General features: G+C 42.0%; 1 protein-coding gene across 2 annotated transcripts; it reads left to right on the forward strand.

The window, feature by feature from the left end:
• On the forward strand, positions 1-24,191 carry LOC311138190 (ubiquitin carboxyl-terminal hydrolase 48-like). Of its 2 annotated transcripts, none has more exons than XM_084172859.1 (27): positions 1-119; positions 593-727; positions 5,410-5,530; positions 5,737-5,878; positions 5,970-6,097; positions 6,284-6,408; positions 7,304-7,412; positions 9,228-9,361; positions 9,519-9,601; positions 10,776-10,958; positions 11,187-11,324; positions 11,684-11,833; positions 17,362-17,562; positions 17,654-17,768; positions 17,954-18,096; positions 18,347-18,546; positions 18,888-19,010; positions 19,511-19,572; positions 19,687-19,797; positions 19,932-20,062; positions 20,192-20,298; positions 20,421-20,531; positions 20,727-20,909; positions 20,997-21,122; positions 21,303-21,351; positions 21,485-21,511; positions 22,633-24,191. In XM_084172859.1, the coding sequence occupies exons 2-27, from the start codon at positions 594-596 to the stop codon at positions 22,653-22,655; spliced, it is 3,159 nt and encodes a 1,052-aa protein (XP_084028985.1). In that variant the 5' UTR covers positions 1-119; position 593; the 3' UTR covers positions 22,656-24,191. The 2 variants fall into 2 exon arrangements, with proteins under 2 accessions (XP_084028985.1, XP_084028986.1); XM_084172860.1 differs by having other exon boundaries at positions 4-119; positions 10,779-10,958.
• The last annotated feature ends 688 nt before the right edge of the window (positions 24,192-24,879 follow it).

The raw sequence follows: 24,879 nt of genomic DNA on the forward strand, positions 1-24,879 counted from the left end.
GAAGGAGGAAATTATTTATTTAAAAACTGACGCAAGGGCGCTAAATCTAAAACAAACTGAATAAAATATGAAAATATATGCAGCTGCACAATCAGAAGTTTGTGGTACACGCACGAAAGGTTCGAATGTACATTTAATTAAACAAATTATATATATATATAATACGCTAACAAGAAATGATGGGTAGCTAGCTAGCTAACGTTAGCTTGAGACCTAGCTAGCTAGCTACGCAGTTATTTGCAGTGGGGAATATCCGACAAGCTAGCTAGCATTATGATTGGTAGCTAGTTAGCTACGACAAGCACCATCTTATATGATTCTAGCGTTAGCCTATGTTGGAAGAATGTTTAGATGATGTAATTCAAGTTATGTAATTTGAACTGCTTGCCTGATGTGATTAACATTGTAGCTACAGTATTATTTTGGCATTTTCTTCGCCGACGGACTAGATACCTACATTTAGACAACTGGCTAACGTTAGCTAGCTAACGACGTTGAGTGACTGCAGCTGTGCCAGTAGCGCGAGTTAGGCCGCAGCATCCTCGGCACCTCTTTGTCAGGGTACCCATGGTAGGCTCTGTTTTTCTTGCAGAATGGCGCCTCGCGTACAGCTTGAGAAAGCAGCCTGGCGCTGGGTCGAGTCGGTGAGACCAGAGGACATACAACGGGAACATATTGAGATAGCTTACCGAATCTGTGTACCGGCGTGCAAGAGGGGAGCATGCAGGTAAATGTGCACATTTAGCTACCTAGATTTTCTCCTAGCTAATTTCTTATATTCCCATCCTCAACGTGTCCCTTATGTCATATTCAACTGCTATAATGTTGCCAGAACATTAAGAGTGAATTGATTGTGTTGCACAACTATATTTTCTCTGCTATTTTATTATCTTGTAGTTAACTAGTCGGTTGAATATAATGTGTATACATAGGCTACACAATGAGATTCCATCTATGGAAAGATAGGCGAAACACTTGTCATGACATGTTTTCTCTAGTATTTTGATATTCACATTACTGAATAGTATAGACAATTCAATGGTAACAGAATTACGCGGAGACTTTAAAATGTATACCAAACAAAAAACATTGCTTTCAAGTTTAACAAACCATAGAACTCTATGCACAAGGACTACTTGTCATGGGACAGTCAAAATCATGTTTCATGAAATTGGATGATATTTGAAGAAAAATATGATGACCAAAGTATGAAAAATGACTGTTGCTTCTACATTGATAACGTTTGATCATAGTTATCCTACTGGTCCCCTCCCCCATGTCAAACACTTGTATTCAGGAGGCTGGATTATTTAAGGGAAATAAGGTGACACCCTAATGCTCATTTGAATACACCAATGGTAACATGATATTCTCTTACCTAAGTTAAATAAGTACCCCCATGTAACCAACATAGGAGAAGGTGTTTGCAGAGGGGCGTGGTTTATATAGCTAAATAGCTACTCTACTGGTGGCAAAATGTGTCTAGGGTGTCAGCAAATATAGTTACAAGTTTACACTTCATCTATGGCAAAGATACTTATGTTTCCCCTTTCATCTGTGTCTGGTGTTAGATAGTTACTGGCTAGCTAGGTCTTTAGCCAGCATGGAACAAAAGGGGGGAAGGGTCATTCAAAACTCTGACACAGTTGGCATGTCAACACATCCGTCAGTGCTGCTGTGAACTGCATCACAAGAAACAAACATTTTTTGTTTTTTTTGTTTCACCTTTATTTAACCAGGTAAGCCAGTTGAGAACAAGTTCTCATTTACAACTGCGACCTGGCCAAGATAAAGCAAAGCAGTGCGATTAAAAACAACATTGACATCATTAACCAGGTTTCCATCCAACCTTTTTACACAAGTAATGACAGGCCTGATGGAAACAGACCATTTTTTTCTGTAAATGTTCCACATTTCGATAAACCAAAATACGCTAGACACGGGAACTTTTTGTGTCGGTAAAAGGAATTATGCAAGAAATGTCAGTGTAAATGCTTTTGGTGCAACATATCGAAGTAAACTTTGTCACGTGATGACATGGGTGTGGTCCTCTCACTCTGACTCATCGGGAAAGCATGCAGTTTATTAGGCTACAGATGAAATATTAACTTCACAGGGTGGTGAAAGTGCAAGGTGATGAGCTTGATGCTCCTTTCCAATAAATATCAAGGGTCTTATTCTGGTGACATGATCCTCAATGCTCGGCTGCAGTTTGACAAACAAAAATAAGGCTATACGTGTGCTCTAGCCAACAGCGCGCAGATACAGTACTGTTGGCTAGAGCGCACGTGCCAATACCAGAGTGGGCACACACACTATATAACGCAAGTTATTTTGTGAGAAATCCATCAGTAGAGTTTAAAATGTGATGGTAACCCATTTAACAGCAAAATGTATTTTTTATATGCACTACGTCATCATGCATTATTATATTATTATTATTATTATGCATAGCCTTTTATCTGCAACAAGTCAATTGGATGGAAACATCTCTGGTGGGAAAAAGCACATTGTTTTTATGCAGATTGTAGAATATTCGTATGAAAATCTCTCGCCAATTGAATGGAAACCTAGCTACAGATGCAATTTCAATGTTTGAGTTGCTTGATGATTTTACTGCAACACTGCTCAATGCAACCAAGTTTCTTGATATAGATGTTTCAAAGAGCTGTCAGTAAAGGTGAGCTCATGAATATAAGCTCCCACCCACTCAGCCTGTCTTTTCAATCTTCCTGGTAGCAAGCCATGAGAGAAAGTAAACTACATGACCAAAAGTATGTGGACACCTGCTCGTCGAACATCTCATTCCAAAATCATAGGCATTAATATGGAGTTGGTCCCCCCTTTGCTGCTATAACAGCCTCCACTCTTCTGGGAAGGATTTCCACTAGATGTTGGAAAATTGCTGCGGGGACTTGCTTCCATTCAGCCACAAGCATTCGTGAGGTCGGGCACTGATGTTGGTCGATTAGGCCTGGCTCGCAGTCGGCGTACCAATTCATTACAAAGTTGTTTGATGAGGTTGAGGTCAGGGCTCTGTGCAGGCCAGTCAAGTTCTTCCACACCGATCTCGACAAACCATTTCTGTATGGACCTCGCTTTGTGCACGGGGGCATTGTCATGCTGAAACATTAAAGGGCCTTCCCCAAACTGTTGCCACAAAGTTGGAAGCACAGAATCGTGTAGAATGTCATTGTATGCTGTATCGTTAAGATTTCCCTTCACTGGAACTAAGGGGCCTAGCCCGAACCATGGAAAAGAGCCACAGACCATTATTCCTCCTCCACCAAACTTAACAGTTGGCACTATGGCAGATGCCAGGAGAACGTTACCAAACCCAGATTCGTCCTTTGGACTGCCAGATGGTGAAGCGTGATTCATCACTCCAGAGAACTCGTTTCCACTGCTCCAGAGTCCAATGGCGGCGAGCTTTACACCACTCCGGCCGATGCTTGGCATTGTGCATGGTGATCTTAGGCTTGTGTGCGGCTGCTCGGCCATGGAAACCCATTTCATTAAGCTCCCGACGAACAGCTCTTGTGCTGATGTTGCTTCCAGAGGCAGTTTGGAAGTCGGTAGTGTTGCAACCGAGGACAGACGATTTTTAAGCGCTTCAGCACTCGGCTGTCCCGTTCTGTCAGCTTGTGTGGCCTACCACTTCGCGGCTGAGCTGTTGTTGCTCCTAGACATTTCCACTTCACAATAACAGCACTTACAGTTGACCGGGGCAGCTCTGGCAGGGCAGAAATTTGACGAACTGACTTGTTGGAAAGGTGGCATCCTATGACGTTGCCACGTTGAAATTCACTGAGCTCTTTCAGTAAGGCCGTTCTACTGCCAATGTTTGTCTATGGACATATTTAGCATTTCTATTCCCCCAAAAATATTATGGGTGATTTATTTTAGTCACTCAAAATACTATTTTACATGAATCAGAATGACTGTTTGGGACCTTGTTAAATGTTCAGTGGAAATTGTTAAAACATATTTACAGGCACTGTAGAGATACAAAGTTTGGTAACATAATAGAACTGAGGGAGATTTAGCATCTGCACAGTTTTTCCAGTAAGTTTATTTTATTTACTTTATAAATTCTTCAAAATATTGTGCATAGAGTTGTATGGTTTTTTAAAACTCAGTGGTTTTTGTTTGGCATGCATTTTTTAAAGTGAAAGATTGGAGTCTCACAGGGAATTCCACTGTAATATAATTACTTTATCTGCTTCCTAATGCTTGATGTCATTCCTTGGTATTAAAGGAAAGGTTGACCCATTTTGAATGTTATATTGCTTTTGTGCATCTGAGTGATGTTCTATCGATTCCTTGGGTCATTTAATGTTTTCATGTGTATCTGAGTTATTGGCGTTCAAGCAGGCAGAAATCCGGACAGTATGATGTAGCACTGTGATAGTCGCTCTCACTACACTGGAAGTTAATAGGAATACAACTTTTAGATCGCGAAACCGTCTATCATACATGTCAGATTTCAATACTAGTCAATGTCATAACTCGGGAGGATGTCTTCTCTCGAATGAGCCATTGATCGTATTTTTGCGATATTCCTTCCACGAGAAATGTGTAATTTAACGGAGGGTCTAGCACATTTTTCCTATCTGTCTGCCTCTTTAGTCCAGGGTGCATTGCATGGTGCCGTTATCAGAGATATTATAGAAAGGAGATAGCAATCCAATGAATGAAGGAACGTATAACGCCCCACCCAGCAGACTGTCATGCTGCGTCACACAATCCCTTCTCAAAGTCGGTGTATATGTCGAGAAACCTGCCTATTTTCCTCGAAAGTATGTAATGTACGATTTTAAAGCTATACGATATTACAGAGAGCAAGTTAATTATCTCACATCTAGGAAAATATTTGTAATGTTGTACTTCAGGTTGACGAAATTCGTGCTAATGTTGGGTTTTTGAGCAAGCGCCCAATAGACTCCCATTCACTCCTTGAAGAAGAGTGCTCCTTGTCCCAGAATCGCTTGAATGCACCGCGTGGCCCATTGACGTAGCATGGGAAACGTTTCCCATCTCCTCAAAAGTATATCTGCCGTTGCGAATGTCAGACTCCACTCTGAGCCACACTGATCTGCAGGTTCAAAATGTTGAGATTAGTGCATGTTTTTTTTTGGCGATTTTACAGCTAACTGTCTTTGGTATTATTGTGTGTAGCTTCGTTCGCTTGCTAGCCACGACGATTTTCCATGTTGCTACCAAACTTATTATAAAGCCAAAATGAAACATTTGTTCACAGAAAATATTCTTCTCACAGTAAATAAGGAATGAGTGGTTTTGGTTGGATTTTTCCTTTAATGCCTGAAGCCACTATCTTTGCTTAAAAAATATGTGAAAGAGATTGTTGTTAGGATACTGACGTCTCTTCCCCTGACTTTGCTTATACAGGAGGAATTGCAAAGGGAACCCAAATTGTCTTGTCGGTATTGGGGAACATGCCTGGTTGGGAGAGATCGACGAGAACACCTTCCACAATATTGACGATCCAAACTCGGAGCGTCGGGACAAGGTAGGCCTACCTCCACAATGTTCAACATGAACACAGATTTACACCTGCAAGGATGTGCTCCTGCCTATTTGTGAATCCACATTACTTAGTTCCACTTCAAGTTAAACTGTCTGCCTTTTGATCTGCACTGATTTGAAAACACTGGATGAGTAAGAGACAAGTTTGTTTGAACATCTCTTTCTTCCTCCCTCTCCCCTCCCTCTTAGAACACGTTTGTGGGTCTGACAAACCTGGGCGCTACGTGTTACGTCAACACCTTTCTGCAGGTGTGGTTCCACAACCTGGAACTGCGCAGGACCCTGTACCTGTGTCAGAACGCCAGGGCAGAGGAGCACAACATGGACTCAGGTGTGCAAGCCCTCAGAGATAAGCCCAACCATATAGATGACCTCAGATAAACCCAAATTGTAGAGCTGAAACACATTTTTCCCTTTCTCAGACTACGAGCCTCGCAGCATATGTGAACACCTGCAGTACCTATTTGCACTGCTGCAGAACAGCAACAGAAGGTACATCGACCCATCAGGGCTGGTCAAGGCTCTGGGGCTGGACACAGGACAACAGCAGGTAGAGACCAATTATATTTTTACATGTACAGGAAAAGTCTGTGTGAAGAGTTCACAATGTTTGGAAGAAGGTTATTTGTTTTGGCAGTGGCTATAGGAAGAAAACAAATAATACAATTAAAATTGAAACGGTGTTTTTATTTTACTCTCTCTTTCTCCTACCTGTCTTCCTTTCTTTCACTTTCAGGACGCGCAAGAGTTTTCCAAGCTCTTCCTCTCGCTATTGGAGGACACCTTATCCAAACAGAAGAACCCAAACCTGCAGAATGTCATCCAGCAGCAGTTCTGTGGACAGATGTCTTACTTCACTGTGTAAGCCAGGAATACATTCACCCATGAACTTTAATCAGACTTAAATAACATTCTAACAACCTAGTTGTAGTTTTATTTGTTAGAATTTGGAATCTTCCGGTTGCCATGAGAGATGTCCTTGTCCTTTCTTGCTTTATGGGTGGGTTTTTATAAAGTCAAGCGTCTGACTATTTTGTGCTTTGATATCAGTGGTGGTGCCAGTCAGAAGTGAAATAGGATTTAACAGTCTTTTATTAGCATCATAAAGGCAGATGGAAAAGTGCTGTGTCAGGTTAACTGGATGGTCTATGTCAGGCCAGACACTAGGGTTTTTTACTAGAGGTTCTGGCTTTGTGGCTACAAAGGTTATGCTTTTATCTGGGCCACGCTTTTGCCATATATGATTTTGGATCAAGATCAAAAAAATGTTTTTGGACTACCTTGTTTAGTTTTGTTGCCAACCTCCCGAGTGGCACAGTGGTCTAAGGCACTGCATCGCAGTGCTAGCTGTGCCACTAGAGATCCTGGTTTGAATCCAGGCTCTGTCGTAGCCGGCCGCGACCGGGAGACCCATGGGGCGGCGCACAATTGGCCCAGCATCATCCAGGGTAGGGGAGGGAATGGCCGGCAGGGATGTAGCTCAGTTGGTGGTGGGTTCGATTCCCACGGGGGGCCAGTATAAAAAATAATGTATGCACTCACTAACTGTAAGTCGCTCTGGATAAGAGCGTCTGCTAAATGACTAAAAATGTAAAAAAATAAAAATAATAATAATGTAAATCAACCCAGACTTCTACAGAACACAGATACATTTCAGTCCTCTGAGAAAAAGAAATAACAGGTGCAGACTTTGCACTGGTACGGACACTGAGTAAACCTGTCCCTGAGTGTTTCCCTCTCTGGCTTTATGACACAGGTGTAACCAGTGTGGTCGTGCTTCTCCTCTGCCGTCCCGATTCTACGAACTGGAGCTCAACATCCAGGGCCACAAGAACCTTACAGAATGTGTCACAGAGTTCCTCAAGGTAACCATGTATTATGACATCAGTTCCCCAAGGTAACAATGAAGCCATAAGACTGCTAAATAGCTAACAAAATGGATGATCTGAGTTGGCCCTTGTATTACAATTTTTTTTTTTTGCACGGTCTCTATGCACACTCACAGGACTCTACACACTCATGCACACTGACACTTCAACACACACACTCCATTTGCTCGTACACACATTAATACTGACTCTACTCACACTCGCATACAATCATCATGTATGCTGCTGCTACTCTGTTGATCAAATATCCTGATGCCTAGTCACCTTACGTCTATACATATCACTCCACTATCCCTGCACATTGTAAATATGGTATGAGTAACTTACTACTCATGTTTTTCTTATTTTTATTTCTTGTGTTTTTTTCTACCTTATGTTATTTTTAGTACTACATTTATATTGATTACTGAGTTGTTGGGTTTAGAATGTGCAAGAAAGGTATTTCACTGTACTTGTGCACGTGACATTGACATTTGAAACAATGTGTAATGATATCAGTGTTCCCAACGGTATTAATGCATTGACATCTGTTCCCCAAGGTATCAATGCATTTTGACGTCAGAGTTCCGCAAGTAACAATGAATTAGGACATCAGGGTTATTTCCCCTAGGTAACAGCGGAGGTGCATAAAGATAGGGCCCGGCACAGTCCAATGGCCACCCACCAAAAATGGAATTGCAAAATTTCAACTACACTATGTAGTTAATGTTATGAACATGAATACTGTGCGATTCAAAACGTGTAATATTTGCCCATTTTTATTTAATCAAATTTAGCATCAAATCACAGCGCGTGTGCTCCGACGTTGCTAAGTTTAGTCTTGGTTACTTTTGTTGCACACTGGCAAACATAACTATTTGTGCGTTCGGTGTTCATCCTTGCATCAGCTCAACCAACATAGTAAAGTAAATATGTTTTAACCATGTACAGTGATTTTTCTCTGTTAATATAAGACATTTTGTCAGCTGTATTTAGCCTACAAGGGCCGTCATTGCTCTTGCCTGCTAGCCAAACTAAAGATGGCACAACGTTTGCTAGCTAACACAGCTCTCAAAACAAGCAAGGACCTGACAGCTAAATAAAGCGCTGTTCTAGCTTCTGTGAAATATCTATTCAGCATGTTTCAACAGCTTCTTATCTCGTATTGTTTCGTGATTCGTCCGGTCCGGTACATGCGTTGCTTTCTGCAAGCATGGACAACGGAACGTGTGTAACAATTGTATCCAAGATGCAACCTCGTACTGTTGCTAGGTGAAATTACCCAAAATGTGCAATGATTTCAAAATCGGTCCTTTTGATTTATAATTTTAAATTAATGTGCAACTTTTACAAGTGTTGAACAACACAGTGTTCATATTCATAAAATGATCTATGTAATGATGTATAAACGTTGTAGTTTTGTTTCCTGGGTCACAGAATGCCTTTTCTGAAGCCTTTTTTGGTGTGTGGCCCTTAGGCAACCATGCACTTACCACAAATGCCTTGTTTACCAAGTTAGCCGTATTGTACATTGCTCTCCGTTAATCTTTTTTTGTATCGTCATTAGCATAGTATACATGCTCCAAGACGCAGGCAATTTGAGATTCAGAAAAACGTAGATTGTGCTGATATATTGCTGCATTGAACTCAATGGATGGTTTTAAAATAATGACGTCATATCTGAATTCCGACATCTTTATGCACATTTGACATTAATTGTGATGTAACAGACTGACAGTTTTAAAAATCAATATTTGTGAGTTGGGTTTATTTGAGTTTTTTATTAAATCACCCTGTGAACTCTCCCTGCAGGAGGAGAAGTTGGATGGTGACAACCGCTACTTCTGTGAGAGCTGCCAGAGCAAACAGAACGCCACTCGACGCATCAAACTGCACAGCCTCCCACGGGTACTCAACCTGCAGCTCATGCGTTTCGTTTTCGACAGGTCAGTTTGATTCATTCAGTCTGTAGTCTCTAGTCTAGCACCCTTTACTACCCACCCTGAGGAGTGGCCATATGCATTAGACTATCACTGAGGGTCAATGCAACAACTCTAACTCAGTGGTGTTGCTCAATGTTGTCTTTCCTCCTCTGATTTCCAGACAAACTGGTCACAAGAAGAAGCTCAACACCTTCATCAGTTTCCCAGAGCAGCTGGACATGGGCCCGTTTCTGGAGGAAAAAGGTATTGCCAGCCTCATTCTGAACATGTGACCAAATATTTCATGATAAAGATGGATATCGCGTCATCTTCTATGCTCGGACAGGGCACGTATGCTCGGACACGCCTACCCGTGACGTATTTGATGTTGCGCTACATGACCGAAGTTCTGTGAGAGTATTTTTGACAATGGTATGAAGGTTGTTCCATTTGATTTCAATCACTTTTTGACGGCACCCCTTTTGATTTGAATGAAACTTTCTATGCATATTTGCCCATGGTAGAATTGGTCCGAAAGTAACTTTTTAGACCTGAATGACCCATTTTGCATACCCCACCATACCATGAGATGACATCCTTGTCTTCACCACTGGGGAAAAAATTAACGATTGACATTGATATCAATTTGAAAAATGTTTTGTAATAAGTAATTTTCTTATCCTTTCACAAATTATTTAACGCGTAAAGTCAGTTTGTTTTTCATTTTTGCATATGTTATAACTTAGATAATATTTTACATCATCTGAAGTGTTTGTTGTGCCCGCCATTGGTTGAGACACAGCATGCTCTCGAATACAGGGAGGGTTTCATGTTTTGGCTAATAAACGTTTTAAAATGCGAATACAATTAAAATGTCAACTTTCAAATGGTAGCACAACGATGGTTGGAGGTCCACACATCAGAGATACTGACTTGAATGGGAATGTAATTTCTTTAAAAGTACACTGTCAATCTGCCATTTGGAAACCTATTGAAATCATAGAAATATAGATAATCGAATAGACATTACTATTTAGGTCGACATTCAACGTTTGGTGGAACAGCGGCCATCTTTGTGATAGTAATTAGAAGTAGAAAATGTAATTCAAATAAAATGTCAATGATTTACTAGCTAAATTGCAGTATATTTGTATGAATTTTAGATGTACTTTTTATAGAATTTTTATAGAAATAATAAATTATAAAATAGTTTGACAACCCTGTTTGTAAACTTTTTTTAAATATATCAAACTCAACCATTGATCTTTTCCGGTGATGAAGACATGGATGTCTCATGGTAGGGTGGGGTCAAAAAAGTGAATGAAATCAAATGGAACGACCCATGATAAGGCTGCAGACACACATAATCCATGCTGTGGAAAGTTGGTTAGTCTGTGTGTGTGTGTTTGTTTTGGGCCTCTTTGGGTGACATCCCCAGAAGATGAGAAGTGTGTGTACGAGCTGAGTGCAGTCCTGATCCACCGCGGGGTCAGCGCCTACTCGGGTCACTACATCGCCCACGTGCGAGACGCCCGCACCAGCGACTGGTACAAGTTCAACGACGAGGAGATTGAGAAGATGGAGGGCAAGAAGCTACAGCTGGGCTTAGAGGAGGACATCGGTGAGCCTCCCTGAGTCCCTGCTCCTCCCTGCCTTAGTCCACTTGTACCCCCCTTCACCTCTCCTCCCTTTTCTTTCCATTCACTTCCCTGAATTGTAGCTGTATCGTTTTGTAATACATCTTGGTTAAAAATGGGCAGCTGTTTAGTGGTAAATGTCCCGCCCTTACCACTCTTCATCGCTGCTTCTCTTATACGCATTCTCTGCTGTTCTTCTGGTCTTTCTCCAGCCGAGACTGTGAAGTCCCAGACCCGTAAGCCCAAGTGCAGTAAAGGATACCACTGTTCCAGGAACGCCTACATGCTGGTGTACAAGAGCCAGGGAGAGGAGGACACTGACCCCATGGAGACCAACGTTGAGGTGCCAGGTGAGAATCTAACTACTGTACTGCACCTGGTGATCATGTGCAAGGTAAGAATTGAGCTAGCTAAAGGGCTGCAGTTTGTACAGACCTTTGACATACTTGATTCAAATAGTCACGAAGTCAACACCCCAGGTAAAAATAGGTAAGAATACATGTATAGGTGGTAAAAGCTATGCCCTAGTAAGATTATTCCCTAGTGAATTGTATTGTTCTATATTCCCTGATATTGTAAAATTGGCTAAATGTGCATGGTACACTACCTGTTGCTGCAGAAGCCTTGTGGTTAGAATGTTGTGGTTGTATGACCTTTGAACCCAGCTATGGGAGCTGTGATGTCAGTGGGATCCCTCTATCTGTGCCAGGCTTTCTGGAGAGGCTGGTGGACCGAGACAACAGGAAGTTTGAGGAGTGGTGCCTGGAAATGGCCGACATGCGCAAGCAGAGCGTTGACAAGGGCAAGGCCAAGCACGAAGAGGTGAAGGAACTGTACGAGCTTTTACCAGCGGAAGATGGTTCGTAAAAACATTACCCCAGACATATTGCAATATGAAAGTAGTTCTATGTTCATGATGGTGTATAATGCCAGTGTTTTTCACTAGTGCTGGCTGTCGGCTTAACAGACTCATTTTCAGCCGACTACCTTTTCCACTTACATTAACTACGCTACTTTTCAATAAATTTGTCAGAAAAAGTCAGCCGAGCCCTCTCCCGCAAGAATGAACGATATGCATCTTCTAGCGATCTATTGATAGGGCAGGCGCCTGTCATTCAAAGTGAGCGACGAAAGGGAAACACTGCTAGTTTGACAGTCTGCTGTCTGTCCCGCCTCCCGGTACCTGTGGGCAGTGTGATTTGTGTGCGCTGTGGTTGGTTGCAGTCTAATTTCTTTATACTGAGGAGGGGGAGAGCATGATGCTCCTTCATCATCTCTGTGAGTGAATTTCAAGACACTACAGTGTGACCATTTTACTAGCATTTGCACCTAAAAATAAATGTGTGAACTGAAAAGGTAAAGTATGAGCACATGTGTGAGTTGTGATTTATAGCAAAAAAAACGTGGAATTTTAAGATGGTTGTGTTGGATCCTGTGTAGCTCAGTTGGTAGAGCATGGCGTTTGCAACGCCAGGGTTGTGGGTTCGTTTCCCACGGGGGGCCAGTATGAAAATGTATGCACTCACTTAACTGTAAGTTGCTCTGGATAAGAGCGTCTGCTAAAAAACTTAAATGTAAATCATTTAGCTATTTGATTTAGAATTTTAGGACCCCTCTAGGTATAAAAATATATATATATATATATTTGATATAACATTGAATTTGGCCTTTACCGCTATAGCCCATATAAACGCATTGAAAACACATTCATAAATGATAAAAAAGACAGTCAAAAAATAAATCATAAGGAAGAATGTTTTGAAGTGTCTGTCCTATATCTAGGAGATACAAGCAAGCTCAGAAGAAGAAGAAAAAACACTTAGCAGCTGAGCCGTTGTTGCTCCTAGACTTTTCCACTTCACAATAACAGCACTTACAGTTGACCAGGGCAGCTCTAGCAGGGCAGAAATTTGACGAACTGACTTGTTGGAAAGGTGGCATCCTATTACGGTGCCACTTTCAAAGTCACTGAGTAAGGTCTTCAGTAAGGCCATTCTACTGCCAATGTTTGTCAATGGAGATTGCATGGCGTTGTGCTCGATTTTATAACTGTCAGCAACGGGTGTGGCTGAAATAACCGAATCCACTAATTTTAAGGGGTGTCCACATACTTGTGTGTATATATAGTGTATTTAGTTTTGAACAGTTTGCGCTAGAGACGAGCAGTTTGCTGAATTGTAAAGGTGCGACCACGGACACGAAGCCATGCTTCGTTTGTTTCTATGGCAGAGGCTGTGTGGTACAGCTAAGCCTAATCAGACTTGCCTGTGCTAATGGTTCTCACAGGCAAAGTCAATTATACATATGACTTTGCTTGTGATGCGCGCCCCTCAAATGATACCGTAACAACAGCCTGAGCGAACTAGACTTGAAACAACGATACAGATGTAACCATGTGCCTGCCATTCAATGTATTGTCTTTGCTGCACTGGTACTCCCAAGTCAAAATTCCATGTTCATTCCACAGGTCACGTTTATAAGTGAGTGTTAAACAAATGTATCAAGATTAGGAAAGGTTTCGCGGCACACCAGTTGAAAACCACCAGTGTTGGGGAAGCTACTCTGAAAATAGTGTTTACCAAGCTACCAATTACTTTACACTGGAACAAGTTAAGCTACAATAAAGCTACCCCTTAAGAAAAATGTAGTTGACTTAACTAAAGTTACTTTTAAAAAGTAGTTCACTACATCCAAATCAGAAAAAAATATGTTTACAGAATGTGAAATAGTTTCAAGTGAGAATGAGGCAGGTCTGATGTGAAAAATAAAGGATATTCTTGCCTACTTCACCCATATTTTATTTTTGCCCACAAATAGTGTAGTTCCAGTAGTTAGCTACACGGCAAAAAAGTAATGAACTACTGAAAACACTACCTAGATTTGACTTTAGTTCAACTACCACCACGCTACAACAAAATGTAGTTAAATTACTAGTTGAACTACATGTAGTTCACTACTCCAGCACTCCACTGCAGTAGGCTTGCCAAGATGAATGCTTTTTTTATTTTTTATTTTATGCTATCAACAGTAGCCAGCCTATTGCTGGTTTGTTCGGTATAGAAGGTTTACTTTTGTAAATCACTTTCCCTAAAATAAATAAATAAGCTCAGCGTGTGGATTGATGAGTGCTTCTTTTTGCTCTGCAGTCTGCACAGCTCCCGTGTGCAGTGCATCAACTGATGTACTTCTCCAGAATGACAAGTTGTGACATGCAGGGAGCGTGGTGTGGGTTTGATGACATTTTTACATTTGAGTCATTTAGCAGACGCTCTTATCCAGAGCCACTTGCAGTTAGTGAGTGCATACATTATTTTTTTATTTTTCATACTGGCCCCCCCTGGGAATTGAACCCACAACCCTGGCGTTGCAAACGCCATGCTCTACCAACTGAGCTACACGGGATCCAACACAACCATCTTAAAAATCCATGTTTTTTTTGCTATAAATCACAACTCACACATGTGCTCATACTTTACCTTTTCAGTTCACACATTTATTTTTAGGTGCAAATGCTAGTAAAATGGTCACACTGTAGTGTCTTGAAATTCACTCACAGAGACGATGAAGGAGCATCATGCTCTCCCCCTCCTCAGTGTAAAGAAATTAGACTGCAACCAACCACAGCGCACACAAATCACACTGCCCACAGCTGCCGGCCATTCCCTCCCCTGCCCTGGACGACGCTGGGCCAATTGTGCGCCGCCCCATGGGTCTCCCGGTCGCGGCCGGCTACGACAGAGCCTGGATTCGAACCAGGATCTCTAGTGGCACAGCTAGCACTGCGATGCAGTGCAATATTTGATATTGCTCAAATACAAATGGCATGACTTTTCCGTGTGTTGTCTTCAATGGTTTTCAATGGCAGACTGTGACGGGGCAGGTACATGTCGCTAAAACCGCATTATAAACTGGGTGGTTCGAGCCCTGTATGATGATTAGCTGACAGCCATGGTATATCAGACCGTATACCATGGGTATGACAAAACATATTTTTACTGTTCTAATGATGTTGGTAACCAGTTTATAATAGCAATAAGGCACCTCAGGGGTTTGTGGTATATGGACAATATAAAGTCTTGGTCAAAAGTTTGAGAATGACACAAATACTAATTTTCAAAGTCTGCTGCCTCAGTTTTGATGATGGCAATTTGCATATACTCCAGAATGTCATGAAGAGTGATCAGATGAATTGCAATTAATTGCAAAGTCCCTCATTGCCATGAAATGAACTTAATCCCCAAAAAACATTTCCACTGCATTTCAGCCCTGCCACAAAAGGACCAGCTGACATCATGTCAGTGATTCTCTTGTTAACACAGGTGAGAGTGTTGACGAGGACAAGGCTGGAGATCACTCTGTCATGCTGATTGAGTTAGAATAACAGACTGGAAGCTTTAAAAGGAGGGTGGTGCTTGAAATCATTGTTCTTCCTCTGTTAACCATGGTTACCTGCATTGAAACACGTGCCGTCATCATTGCTTTGCACAAAAAGGGCTTCACAGGCAAGGATATTGCTGCTAGTAAGATTGCATCTAAATCAACCATTTATCGGATCATCAAGAACTTCAAGGAGAGAGGTTCAATTGTTGTGAAGAAGGCGTCAGGGCGCCCCAAGAAAGTCCAGCAAGCGCCAGGACCGTCTCCTAAAGTTGATTCAGCTGCGGGATCGGGGCACCACCAGTGCAGAGCTTGCTCAGGAATGGCAGCAGGCAGGTGTGAGTGCATCTGCACACACAGTGAGGCGAAGACTTTTGGAGGATGGCCTGGTGTCAAGAAGGGCAGTAAAGAAGCCACTTCTCTCCAGGAAAAACATCAGGGACATTTTACATTTTAGGGACAGACTGATATTCTGCAAAAGGTACAGGGATTGGACTGCTGAGGACTGGGGTAAAGTCATTTTCTCTGATGAATCCCCTTTCCAATTGTTTGGGGTATCCGGAAAACACCTTGTCCGGAGAAGACAAGGTGAGCGCTACCATCAGTCCTGTGTCATGCCAACAGTAAAGCATCCTGAGACCATTCATGTGTGGGGTTGCTTCTCAGCCAAGGGAGTGGGCTCACTCACAATTTTGCCTAAGAACACAGCCATGAATAAAGAATGGTACCAACACATCCTCAGAGAGCAACTTCTCCCAACCATCCAAGAACAGTTTGGTGACAACCAATGCCTTTTCCAGCATGGTGGAGCACCTTGCCATAAGGCAAAAGTGATAACTAAGTGGCTCGGGGAACAAAACATTGACATTTTGGGTCCATGGCCAGGAAACTCCCCAGACCTTAATCCCATTGAGAACTTGTGGTCGATCCTCAAGAGGCGGGTGAACAAACAAAAACCCACAAATTCTGACAAACTCCAAGCATTGATTATGCAAGAATGGGCTGCCATCAGTCAGGATGTGGCCCAGAAGTTAATTGACAAGGCGGATTGCAGAGGTCTTGAAAAAGACAGGTCAACACTGCAAATATTGACTCTTTGCATAAACTTGATGTAATTGTCAATAAAAGCCTTTGACACTTATGGAATGCTTGTAATTATACTTCAGTATACCATAGTAACATCTGACAAAAATATCTCGTAACACTGAAGCAGCAAACTTTGTGAAGACCAATACTTGTGTCATTCTCAAAACTTTTGACCACGACTGTACCACGGCTAAGGGCTGTGTCCAGGCACTCTGCGTTGCATCGTGCAAAAGAACAGCCCTTAGCCGTGGTATATTGGCCATATACCACACCTCCTCTGACCTTATTGCTTAAATAACATCTGCGAAATATGTGTATGCAACCAAAATTGTATTTGATGTCAAACTGGAACGAACTGCAAAAATCTCTGAAGCTGGAGACACTAATCTCCCTCACTAACTTTAAGCATAATTTGTCAGAGCAGCTTACCGATCACTGCACCTGTACACAGCCCATCTGTAATTAGCCCACCCGTAATTAGCCCACCCAACTACCTCATCCGCATATTGTTATTTATTTTGCTCATTTGCACCCCAGTATCTCTATTTGCACATCATCTTCTGCACATCTATCACTCCAGTGTTAATACTAAATTGTAATTATTTTGCACTATGACCTATTTATTGCCTTACCTCCATAACTTACTACATTTGCACACACTGTATATAGATTTTCTATTGTGTTAGTGACTGTACGTTGTCGTTTATTCCATATGTAACTCTGTGTTGTTGTTGTTTTTTATCGCACTGCTTTGCTTTATCTTGGCCAGGTCGCAGTTGTAAATGAGAACTTGTTCTCAACAGGCTTACCTGGTTAAATAAAAAATTAACTGGAATGCAAAATGCGCTGAGAAGTTCCTGGCCCCGGGCCTGCGGGCCATCGTTAATGTCGGACCCTGCATGTTTCTGTGTTTATTTCTTACAGGCCAAGAGTATGAGTTTGTGCCTCTGGAGTGGCTGAAGAAATGGTTGGATGACTCGACGGTCACCAAAGAAATCGACAACGGCAACTTCCTGTGTTCTCACGGTAAACTGCACCCCGACAAGGTGGGGGAGGCCAAGAGGATCTCCGTCAACGCAGCAGAGCTTCTCTTCAACAAATATGGAGGAGGACCCAGGCTAGATGGTAAGAGCCGTTGCGATGGCTGACTTGCAGTGGATATTCTCAGCTGCTCTCTGCAAACTCTGACCTCTTCTGTGTGTGACCCTGTGTCCAGGTTCAACTCTCTGTGAGGAATGTGTGGGGCAGAGATGCAGAGTGCTGCGGCTAAAGAACCAGCTGGCCGAGGATTACAAAGAAGTCACCAACCTTGTCAAGGGCCCGCCCAAAAGGTAACCACTGACTCCCTCAGATTCATGGCATCATTTTGTGTCCGTAAAACGGTAGGTCAAATTAACCGTAACTTTGTAAGTAGACGGAATGGACTTATACAAAATAAAATAAAGTTAGTAATACTGCAGCTAGTGATTGTATCCTGTGCACGTGTGTGTTCTTACGTCTCTCCCCTATCCGACAGTGATGAGGGGTACTGGGCGGGCAAGACGTCTCTGCGGAGCTGGAGACAGCTGGCCTTGGAGCAGCTGGAGGAGGACGAGGAGGAGACCAAACACAGCGATGGTAAAACCAACGGAGAGGGACCAGAGATCACTGCTACTAAAGGTACACAAACCAGCAGAGATCACAAATCTTACAACGACCAGTTATCACAGTGACTGAAGGTAGAGTAGAGAACTACATTATTATTATTATTATTATTATTATTATTATTATTATTATTATTAGAATCAAGTGAGAAATAACATGTATTCCCCTCTTTGTGTAGAGATCATGATGATTGATTATTGCTGTCTGATTCTTGTCTTTATCAAAGTGTGGCCCGCTATGTTTGACTATTGCTGTCTGATTCCAGAGTACGGCCCAGAGAACCAGGATGGAGAAGAGGAGGAGATGAAGACCTTCAACGAGGACATCCTCTGTCGGCACGGCGGTCTGAGTATCCTGGAGAGCGAGCGGCGGCTGGTGACTGAGGAGGTGTGGTCCAAACTGAGGGTGTACTTCCCCAAAGCCCCCCAGTTCACCCAGCTACAGGAGCCCTGTCAGCAGTGCCTGGTAAGAAGGGATGGACGGACGGACGAGGTGGGAGGGATTAGAGACCCTGTAAAACAATGTCTCTCCCTACTCCTGTCTACTCTAGCCTTGTAAAGAAAAAAACCGAATTGTTCAAATCACATTCCTATTAATGGGCGGCAGATAGCCTAGCGGTTAAGAGCGTTGTGTCAGTAACCAAAAGGTAGCTGGTTAGAGCCGACTAGGTGGAACATCTGTTGATGTGCCCTTGAGCAAGGCACTTAACCCTAATTGCTCCTGTAAGTCGCTCTGGATAAGAGTGTCTGCTAAATGACTCAAATGTTAATGTGTTAACTGTGTGATATCCCTGTGTTTTCTTGTAGAGGCTGGAGCGAGAGGGGAAGGAGAATGAGGCTCTGAACAGGATGATGGCATCAGAACAGAAGAGCTCCCTACTCAACCTGTTCCAGGAGAAGAACAGGCCCACACTCACCAAGTGGCCACAGGTAATAACACTAGGCAGTACACGGCTAATAACAGTTAATAACAGCTAGTACACTGGTAATAAAACTGCTAATAACTGCTGGGACACTGGTAATAAATCAGCTAATAACTGCTAGGACACTGGTAATAAAAAGGCTAACTGCTGGGACACTGGTAATAAAAAGGCTAATAACTGCTGGGACACTGGTATTAAAACTGCTAATAACTGCTGGGACACTGGTAATAAAACTGCTAATAACTGCTGGGACACTGGTAATAAATCAGTTAATAACTGCTAGGACACTGGTAATAAAAAGGCTAACTGCTGGGAAACTGGTATTAAAACTGCTGGGACACTGGTGATAAATCATCTAATAACTGCTAGGACACTGATAATAAAACATAAGGCAGGGCTCTGTTCAAAAACCTAAATAATTCCTTCCTTCAATTCTTAGAGTAGATATACTATTGGATGAACTGAATATATTTGTTGACATACTGATGAACCCCATCTTTGTTTTAGGAGACAGATATTCTCTACATAGTTCCTCTGTTTTTTGTGGACGAGTGGAGAAGGTTCATCAGGTAAGTCCTTTCCAAATCCAACAGTTTGGATGGTGAAGCAGTCCCCAAAAAAGTCAAAGATGGCATGAATGACTCTGTCTCTCTGTCTCTCTCTCTCTCTGTCTCTCTGTGTAGGAGGCCCGCTAAGACCACCCCAGTGTCTAGCGTAGGGAACAGTTTGCTCCTATGTCCCCATAGAGGCTTCATGTTCACCTTCGACTCCATGTTGAAGGGAGACGCCCAACAGTGAGTGACTTCACCGACCTCTGACCTCTCTTGACTCAAGTTGTTGTTTTCATGTTGTGTTTTATACAGTACTTCTCTGGTCTTTATCATCCATCCCTCCTGGTCTCATGTTGTGTGCTGTTCCCTCTGCACAGTATAGCTCTTCTCTGGCCCGACGAATGGGAGGTGATCAGCAGACACTTCCTGGTTGATCAGCCAATCTCCATCTGCCGGATCAGCGAGGCCACGCCCAACGGCTCCAATGTGGAGTACACCACCCAGCCTGGTGAGATTCGAGCCCACGTGATTTTCCCTTGACTGTGTGACTGTTGTTCTGTTCTGATTCTTTGAGAACTGCAGAGGAACTGTTTGACTGTGTTGTGTGACAGTTGACTGTGTGTTTGTGTGTGACCAGAGCTGTGTAGGGACTGCAGAGAAGGCTTCATTTTCCAGCAGCAGAGGGATATGAGAGAGTATGCACAAGCCACAGTCTACGTACGCAAGGTCATGGACGACAAGAGGGTGAGTCCCTTTCTCGCTCCCCCTTCTACCTCTTTCTCTCTGAAGTAAATATGTCTGTCAGAGTGTAATATGTAAATAGTATGAATCTCCAGAGAAGAATACAACTCTGTCTTCCTCTGTAGTTAATGAAGGATGCAGCTCCTGAGATGAATGTGAGTGGGTCGGAGGCAGAGGATGAGAGGGAGGAGCCTGTTGCTAAGGTGGATGGAGAGCGAGACCCTGACTTCAGCCAGGTAGGATACAAACCGCTCACCTCAGTTACACTTTTTATGGCTCATAAGTCTCTAAGAATCACATTTTTGAGTAGTTTTGTGGAAACTAAACCATTTACTAATAATGTAAAAGTGAGAAGTGCTTTAGAGGATGATTGACATGGATTTTTCCCAATGTTGCCCTTGCTTCCTGGTCACATGACCCTCTCTGTCCAGTCAGAGGACGGGGCGAAGCGTCAGAAGCTGAGTGACGGCACCATCGGTGCTGCGTCAAGTCCCGCACCCATGGCCAGTGGTGGCAAATCGGGGATCAGGAGGAGCACGAGGCACAGGAAGCTCCGGGGAGAGAAAGCACTCATTGTCTCAGCCAATCAGACGCTCAAGGAGCTCAAAATACAGGCGAGGGGTTCATAATAAATCATCCTTGCCTTTGAATCTAAGAATTCCTGATCCTAACTCTGGTGTGTTGTAATGGTTCTCCCTCAGATCATGCACGCCTTCTCCGTGGCCCCTTTTGATCAGAACCTATCGATTGACGGCCGGTGTCTAACGGACGACTCTGCCACCCTCGGCAGCCTAGGAGTCATCCCAGAGAGCGTCATCTGTCTGAAGGTACAAACACTCCCCATTAGATTATAAACTTGAACTTTTTTGAAAGATGCACCCAGCATTGGACAGATGGATATCTAATGGGAAAGTGTACACGTCGTCACGTGATTACTGGAGACGATCAGCGAATAGTTCTTGAAGTTGCTCATTCCTGAAGCTGTGGTTTTTTACTTTTTCTTTCAGGCTGATGAACCCATAGCAGATTTTGCCGCAATGGATGATGTTTATCAGGGTATGTTTATTTTTGTTTCTTTCCATATTTTTTTCAGTTCGTTCTTTCGTACACCCAGGAATTCCTTTTTCGCGGTCACCTATGAATTGAAAGATCCCATTTTCAAACAACTGTTTCTGTGTTCTCTTCTCAGTGTGTATGCCTGAAGAAGGATTTAAAGGTAAGGATATTTTCTGATCACTATCATGCTTAGACAATGGTCGTGACCGAATACCCATACTTTGAGTAGTATGTGACGTTTTGAAAATCGAGTATAGTTTAAATGCCCTGATGCCATACTAATTTTGGCTTTGACAACAGCTGATAATAAGGTATGGGGATGTGCTACCGAAATTAACCAATAACCCGAAACAATGCAATCGCGCACGACGCATTCGCAATATGCGAAAATATCAAGTTTTATAGTATGTACATTTTCGAAAATAGTGTTTTAAATGGCAGGATGTTATACTCATTTCTGCTTTTCATCTAGTAGAATTTGATGCACACTTTTCCACGATTCATTGGAAGAGGTGCGCTGCGAGTTCCCTTCCAAGTAGCCAAACAACAAAAATAGGCTACCTATTTCATTTATTGATCAAGCCTTAGCAGTCATTCTGATCTCGTTCCCAATGATCAGTGTTTTAGTATATTATGTTGCTGTCCAGCGGTTCTAAATTTGCGATTCACCAAACTGTCTTTTTTTTTGTTCAATAGCCTTTTGATTTGAAACATTTTGGTGTATGTACTAGGCTATTTAATTTAATTTATGTATGTTACAGCACTTTGGTTTCACTAATAAATATGTTGAAATGGAACCAAATGATCTGTTTCTGTCTTCAGTCCTTTTTAAATAGGATAGATGGGCTATGGTATAGGTGGAATGTGATAGTCTGCCTGTAACCAGCCTGAGTAGCCTATTATTACTCCATTCCTATTCTATTCAGAGTTTGGAGAAATTAATAGAATTGGAAATGAGCTATTATCAGGCTGGTTAATGCGATGCAGGTCGGTTGAATTTGGAAAAATCCACCCTCACTCGGCCCCGCCCCACCTACTCAGCCAATCAGGAGCCACTACTGCGTTGCGGCCGTGGCATACGGCATACTTTTTACTAAACGGTATGTGCTAAATAGTATGCGACAATGAGTAACATAGTATGCAGTTTAAGTATGTGGTATGCTAGTATGGGTATTCGGACATGGCCAATGTCTACGTGCTTGAGCTGCAGTATGTTAAATTTGACCAGATTTATCGATTTGTATGTCAATGTTGATAAAACATGCGTATGTATCCATTTAGGCACTGGGCTTCTTGGCCACTGAAGAGGACATAAGTCGCTGCCCTCGAAGCGGACTGAAGCTGGACAACAAGAATAAAATGCTTGAATTAGTGTCCATAAATGGAGAAAAAGTGCTTTAATTTTTTTTCTTTGTTTTTATATTTTAAACTGTGACTATGTTGCAAACCCTTTCTTTATCACTCAGTTCAAAAGTAGCGGCTGGCTTTTAATATTTAAAGACGTTTATGCATTCTCTGGGACTTTGTGGTCACTCTCTCTTTGCCCGGACTGTGAGTAGAAACGGGTCATTAGTCGAGTGGCATCTTCCAATGTGGAGCCCAAACTTCTCTCTTCTGTCTGCTTCCGTAGGCTTCTGAGAGGATAGGCCCAGTCGTAGAAGGTGCCCATTGTATTTCGATTGTAGGACAAAATTTTCCTTGAATTTTACAAGAGAAATTTTTTCGTTCAATGGAATCTTGTGGTCATATTTAAAGAATGCATAGTACATATTTAAATAATGCAAATGTTAAATATTGAATATTGTAACTGTTTGGTGGTTTAACAACCTCAACAAAGTTAACAAAATACTCCCTTGTGACATTTAGAAGAAGAAAATATGTATATTTCTTAAATGAGTAAAGAAACATTACAAATTTAGATTAGATTTGTCAGAAACAGATGCAGGCCTTAGTGTGAGCTGTTCTTTTCTCTCTTTCATATGGGCAATAAAGTTATGTTTTCTTCTAATTTGAATGTACAGATTCTCACACATTAATTGTTTTGGACTTATTTGTGCGCTGTAGATAAATACAATGGGCGGTTTCCCCGACACAGATTTAAGCCTTTGTCCTGGAAACCGCCCCTCTGACCACTATGATATTGGATTAAGTAAGTATAGACTCATTTTGTATTTCATTCTCTAATATACACATTAAACCAAGTCTGGATGTATTGTACTGCAGCTACAAGAGCGGATGGTTGGTGTTTGTAGTTTTAGTACTGCTATTTGCATACATTCTTTAGCAATTGAAGAAAAAATTATTTCACTCATTTTTATTTCTCATAAGTGAATATACATTGAGCACAGTTGAGTTTTCCTTAAGCACTGATCTTGGGTCAGTCAGGGTTGTGTAGGGTAAAAAGTATGTGTGGCCAAAGAGGATAAACTGATCCCAGATCTGTGTCTGTTAATGTGATGATTCAAACAAAATGCCTTTTGGAGCATGCAGTGAGTAATGGGTAACTGCATACGTGGCGTGTGTCTGGAAGTGGGTGTGTCAACAGAAGTGTATGGAAAGCTGATTCAAATGACATGTGGAGAATGATAGGCTACATTTGCATCTGTTGGCAATCAAGTAGGCTATTAATTTCTATGCCATTGCAGGCTACTGTAGCCTACCATTTGATACAATAAATATATTGAAATTAAGATATCAGTCATTGCAAACCAATTTGTGCCACTTGCCGGCAAACTGATTTAATAAATAGCCTATAACTCAAGTTTGTTGTTGTAGCCTTGTGTTATTATGCAATTATTAATGGCCATGTTTACTTAATTAAATTGGAAGTTATAAATTGGGATCATGGTCACAGCTCTGTCGCAAATGTATCATTCTCCACATTTAATGTCAGTTTCATTGTGGACTTTTCCCTGAAATGAGATGCTTTCAGGGGCTATAGGCTAACGTTACCTGCATCTAGCTCAGCAAACCATGGCAAAGTTGAATTGCAATTATAAACCCAGATTTGAGTCAGTAGGCCTAGATTATGCCTATTGAAATAAGTCAATCTCACAAATAGGCCATTTAGAATGCTTTGTAGTCTTAACATCTGGCACATAGTGAAGGCACAATTGCCAGAAATAGCCTAACATTATTTTTTAAAAGTTTGTCCAAGTGTTTCTTGCACAGAGATTAAGATCCTCTGTCCAGCTTTCATCACTCAAACTCTCCTGTCGGATTTATCTATAGTTATGCACATGTGCAAACAGGATTTATTTACAATTATAAGCTGGGTGGTTTGAGCCTTGAATGCTGATTGGTTGAATGCCATGGTATATCAGACTGTGTACCATGGGAATGACAAACACTTTTTACTATTGTACTTACATTGTTAACCAGTTTATAATAGCAATAAGGCTCCTCAGGGGTATACTATGGTATATTGGCCATATATCACACCTCCTAGGTCCTTATTGTTTAATCATAGCAGTCAAAACAAATTAAATCGACATCCATTGATAGAAAACGATCTGGAGAGTTTAATAA

Source organism: Coregonus lavaretus (assembly GCF_964263955.1).
Source record: "Coregonus lavaretus genome assembly, chromosome: 12".
Lineage (NCBI taxonomy): Eukaryota > Metazoa > Chordata > Actinopteri > Salmoniformes > Salmonidae > Coregonus > Coregonus lavaretus.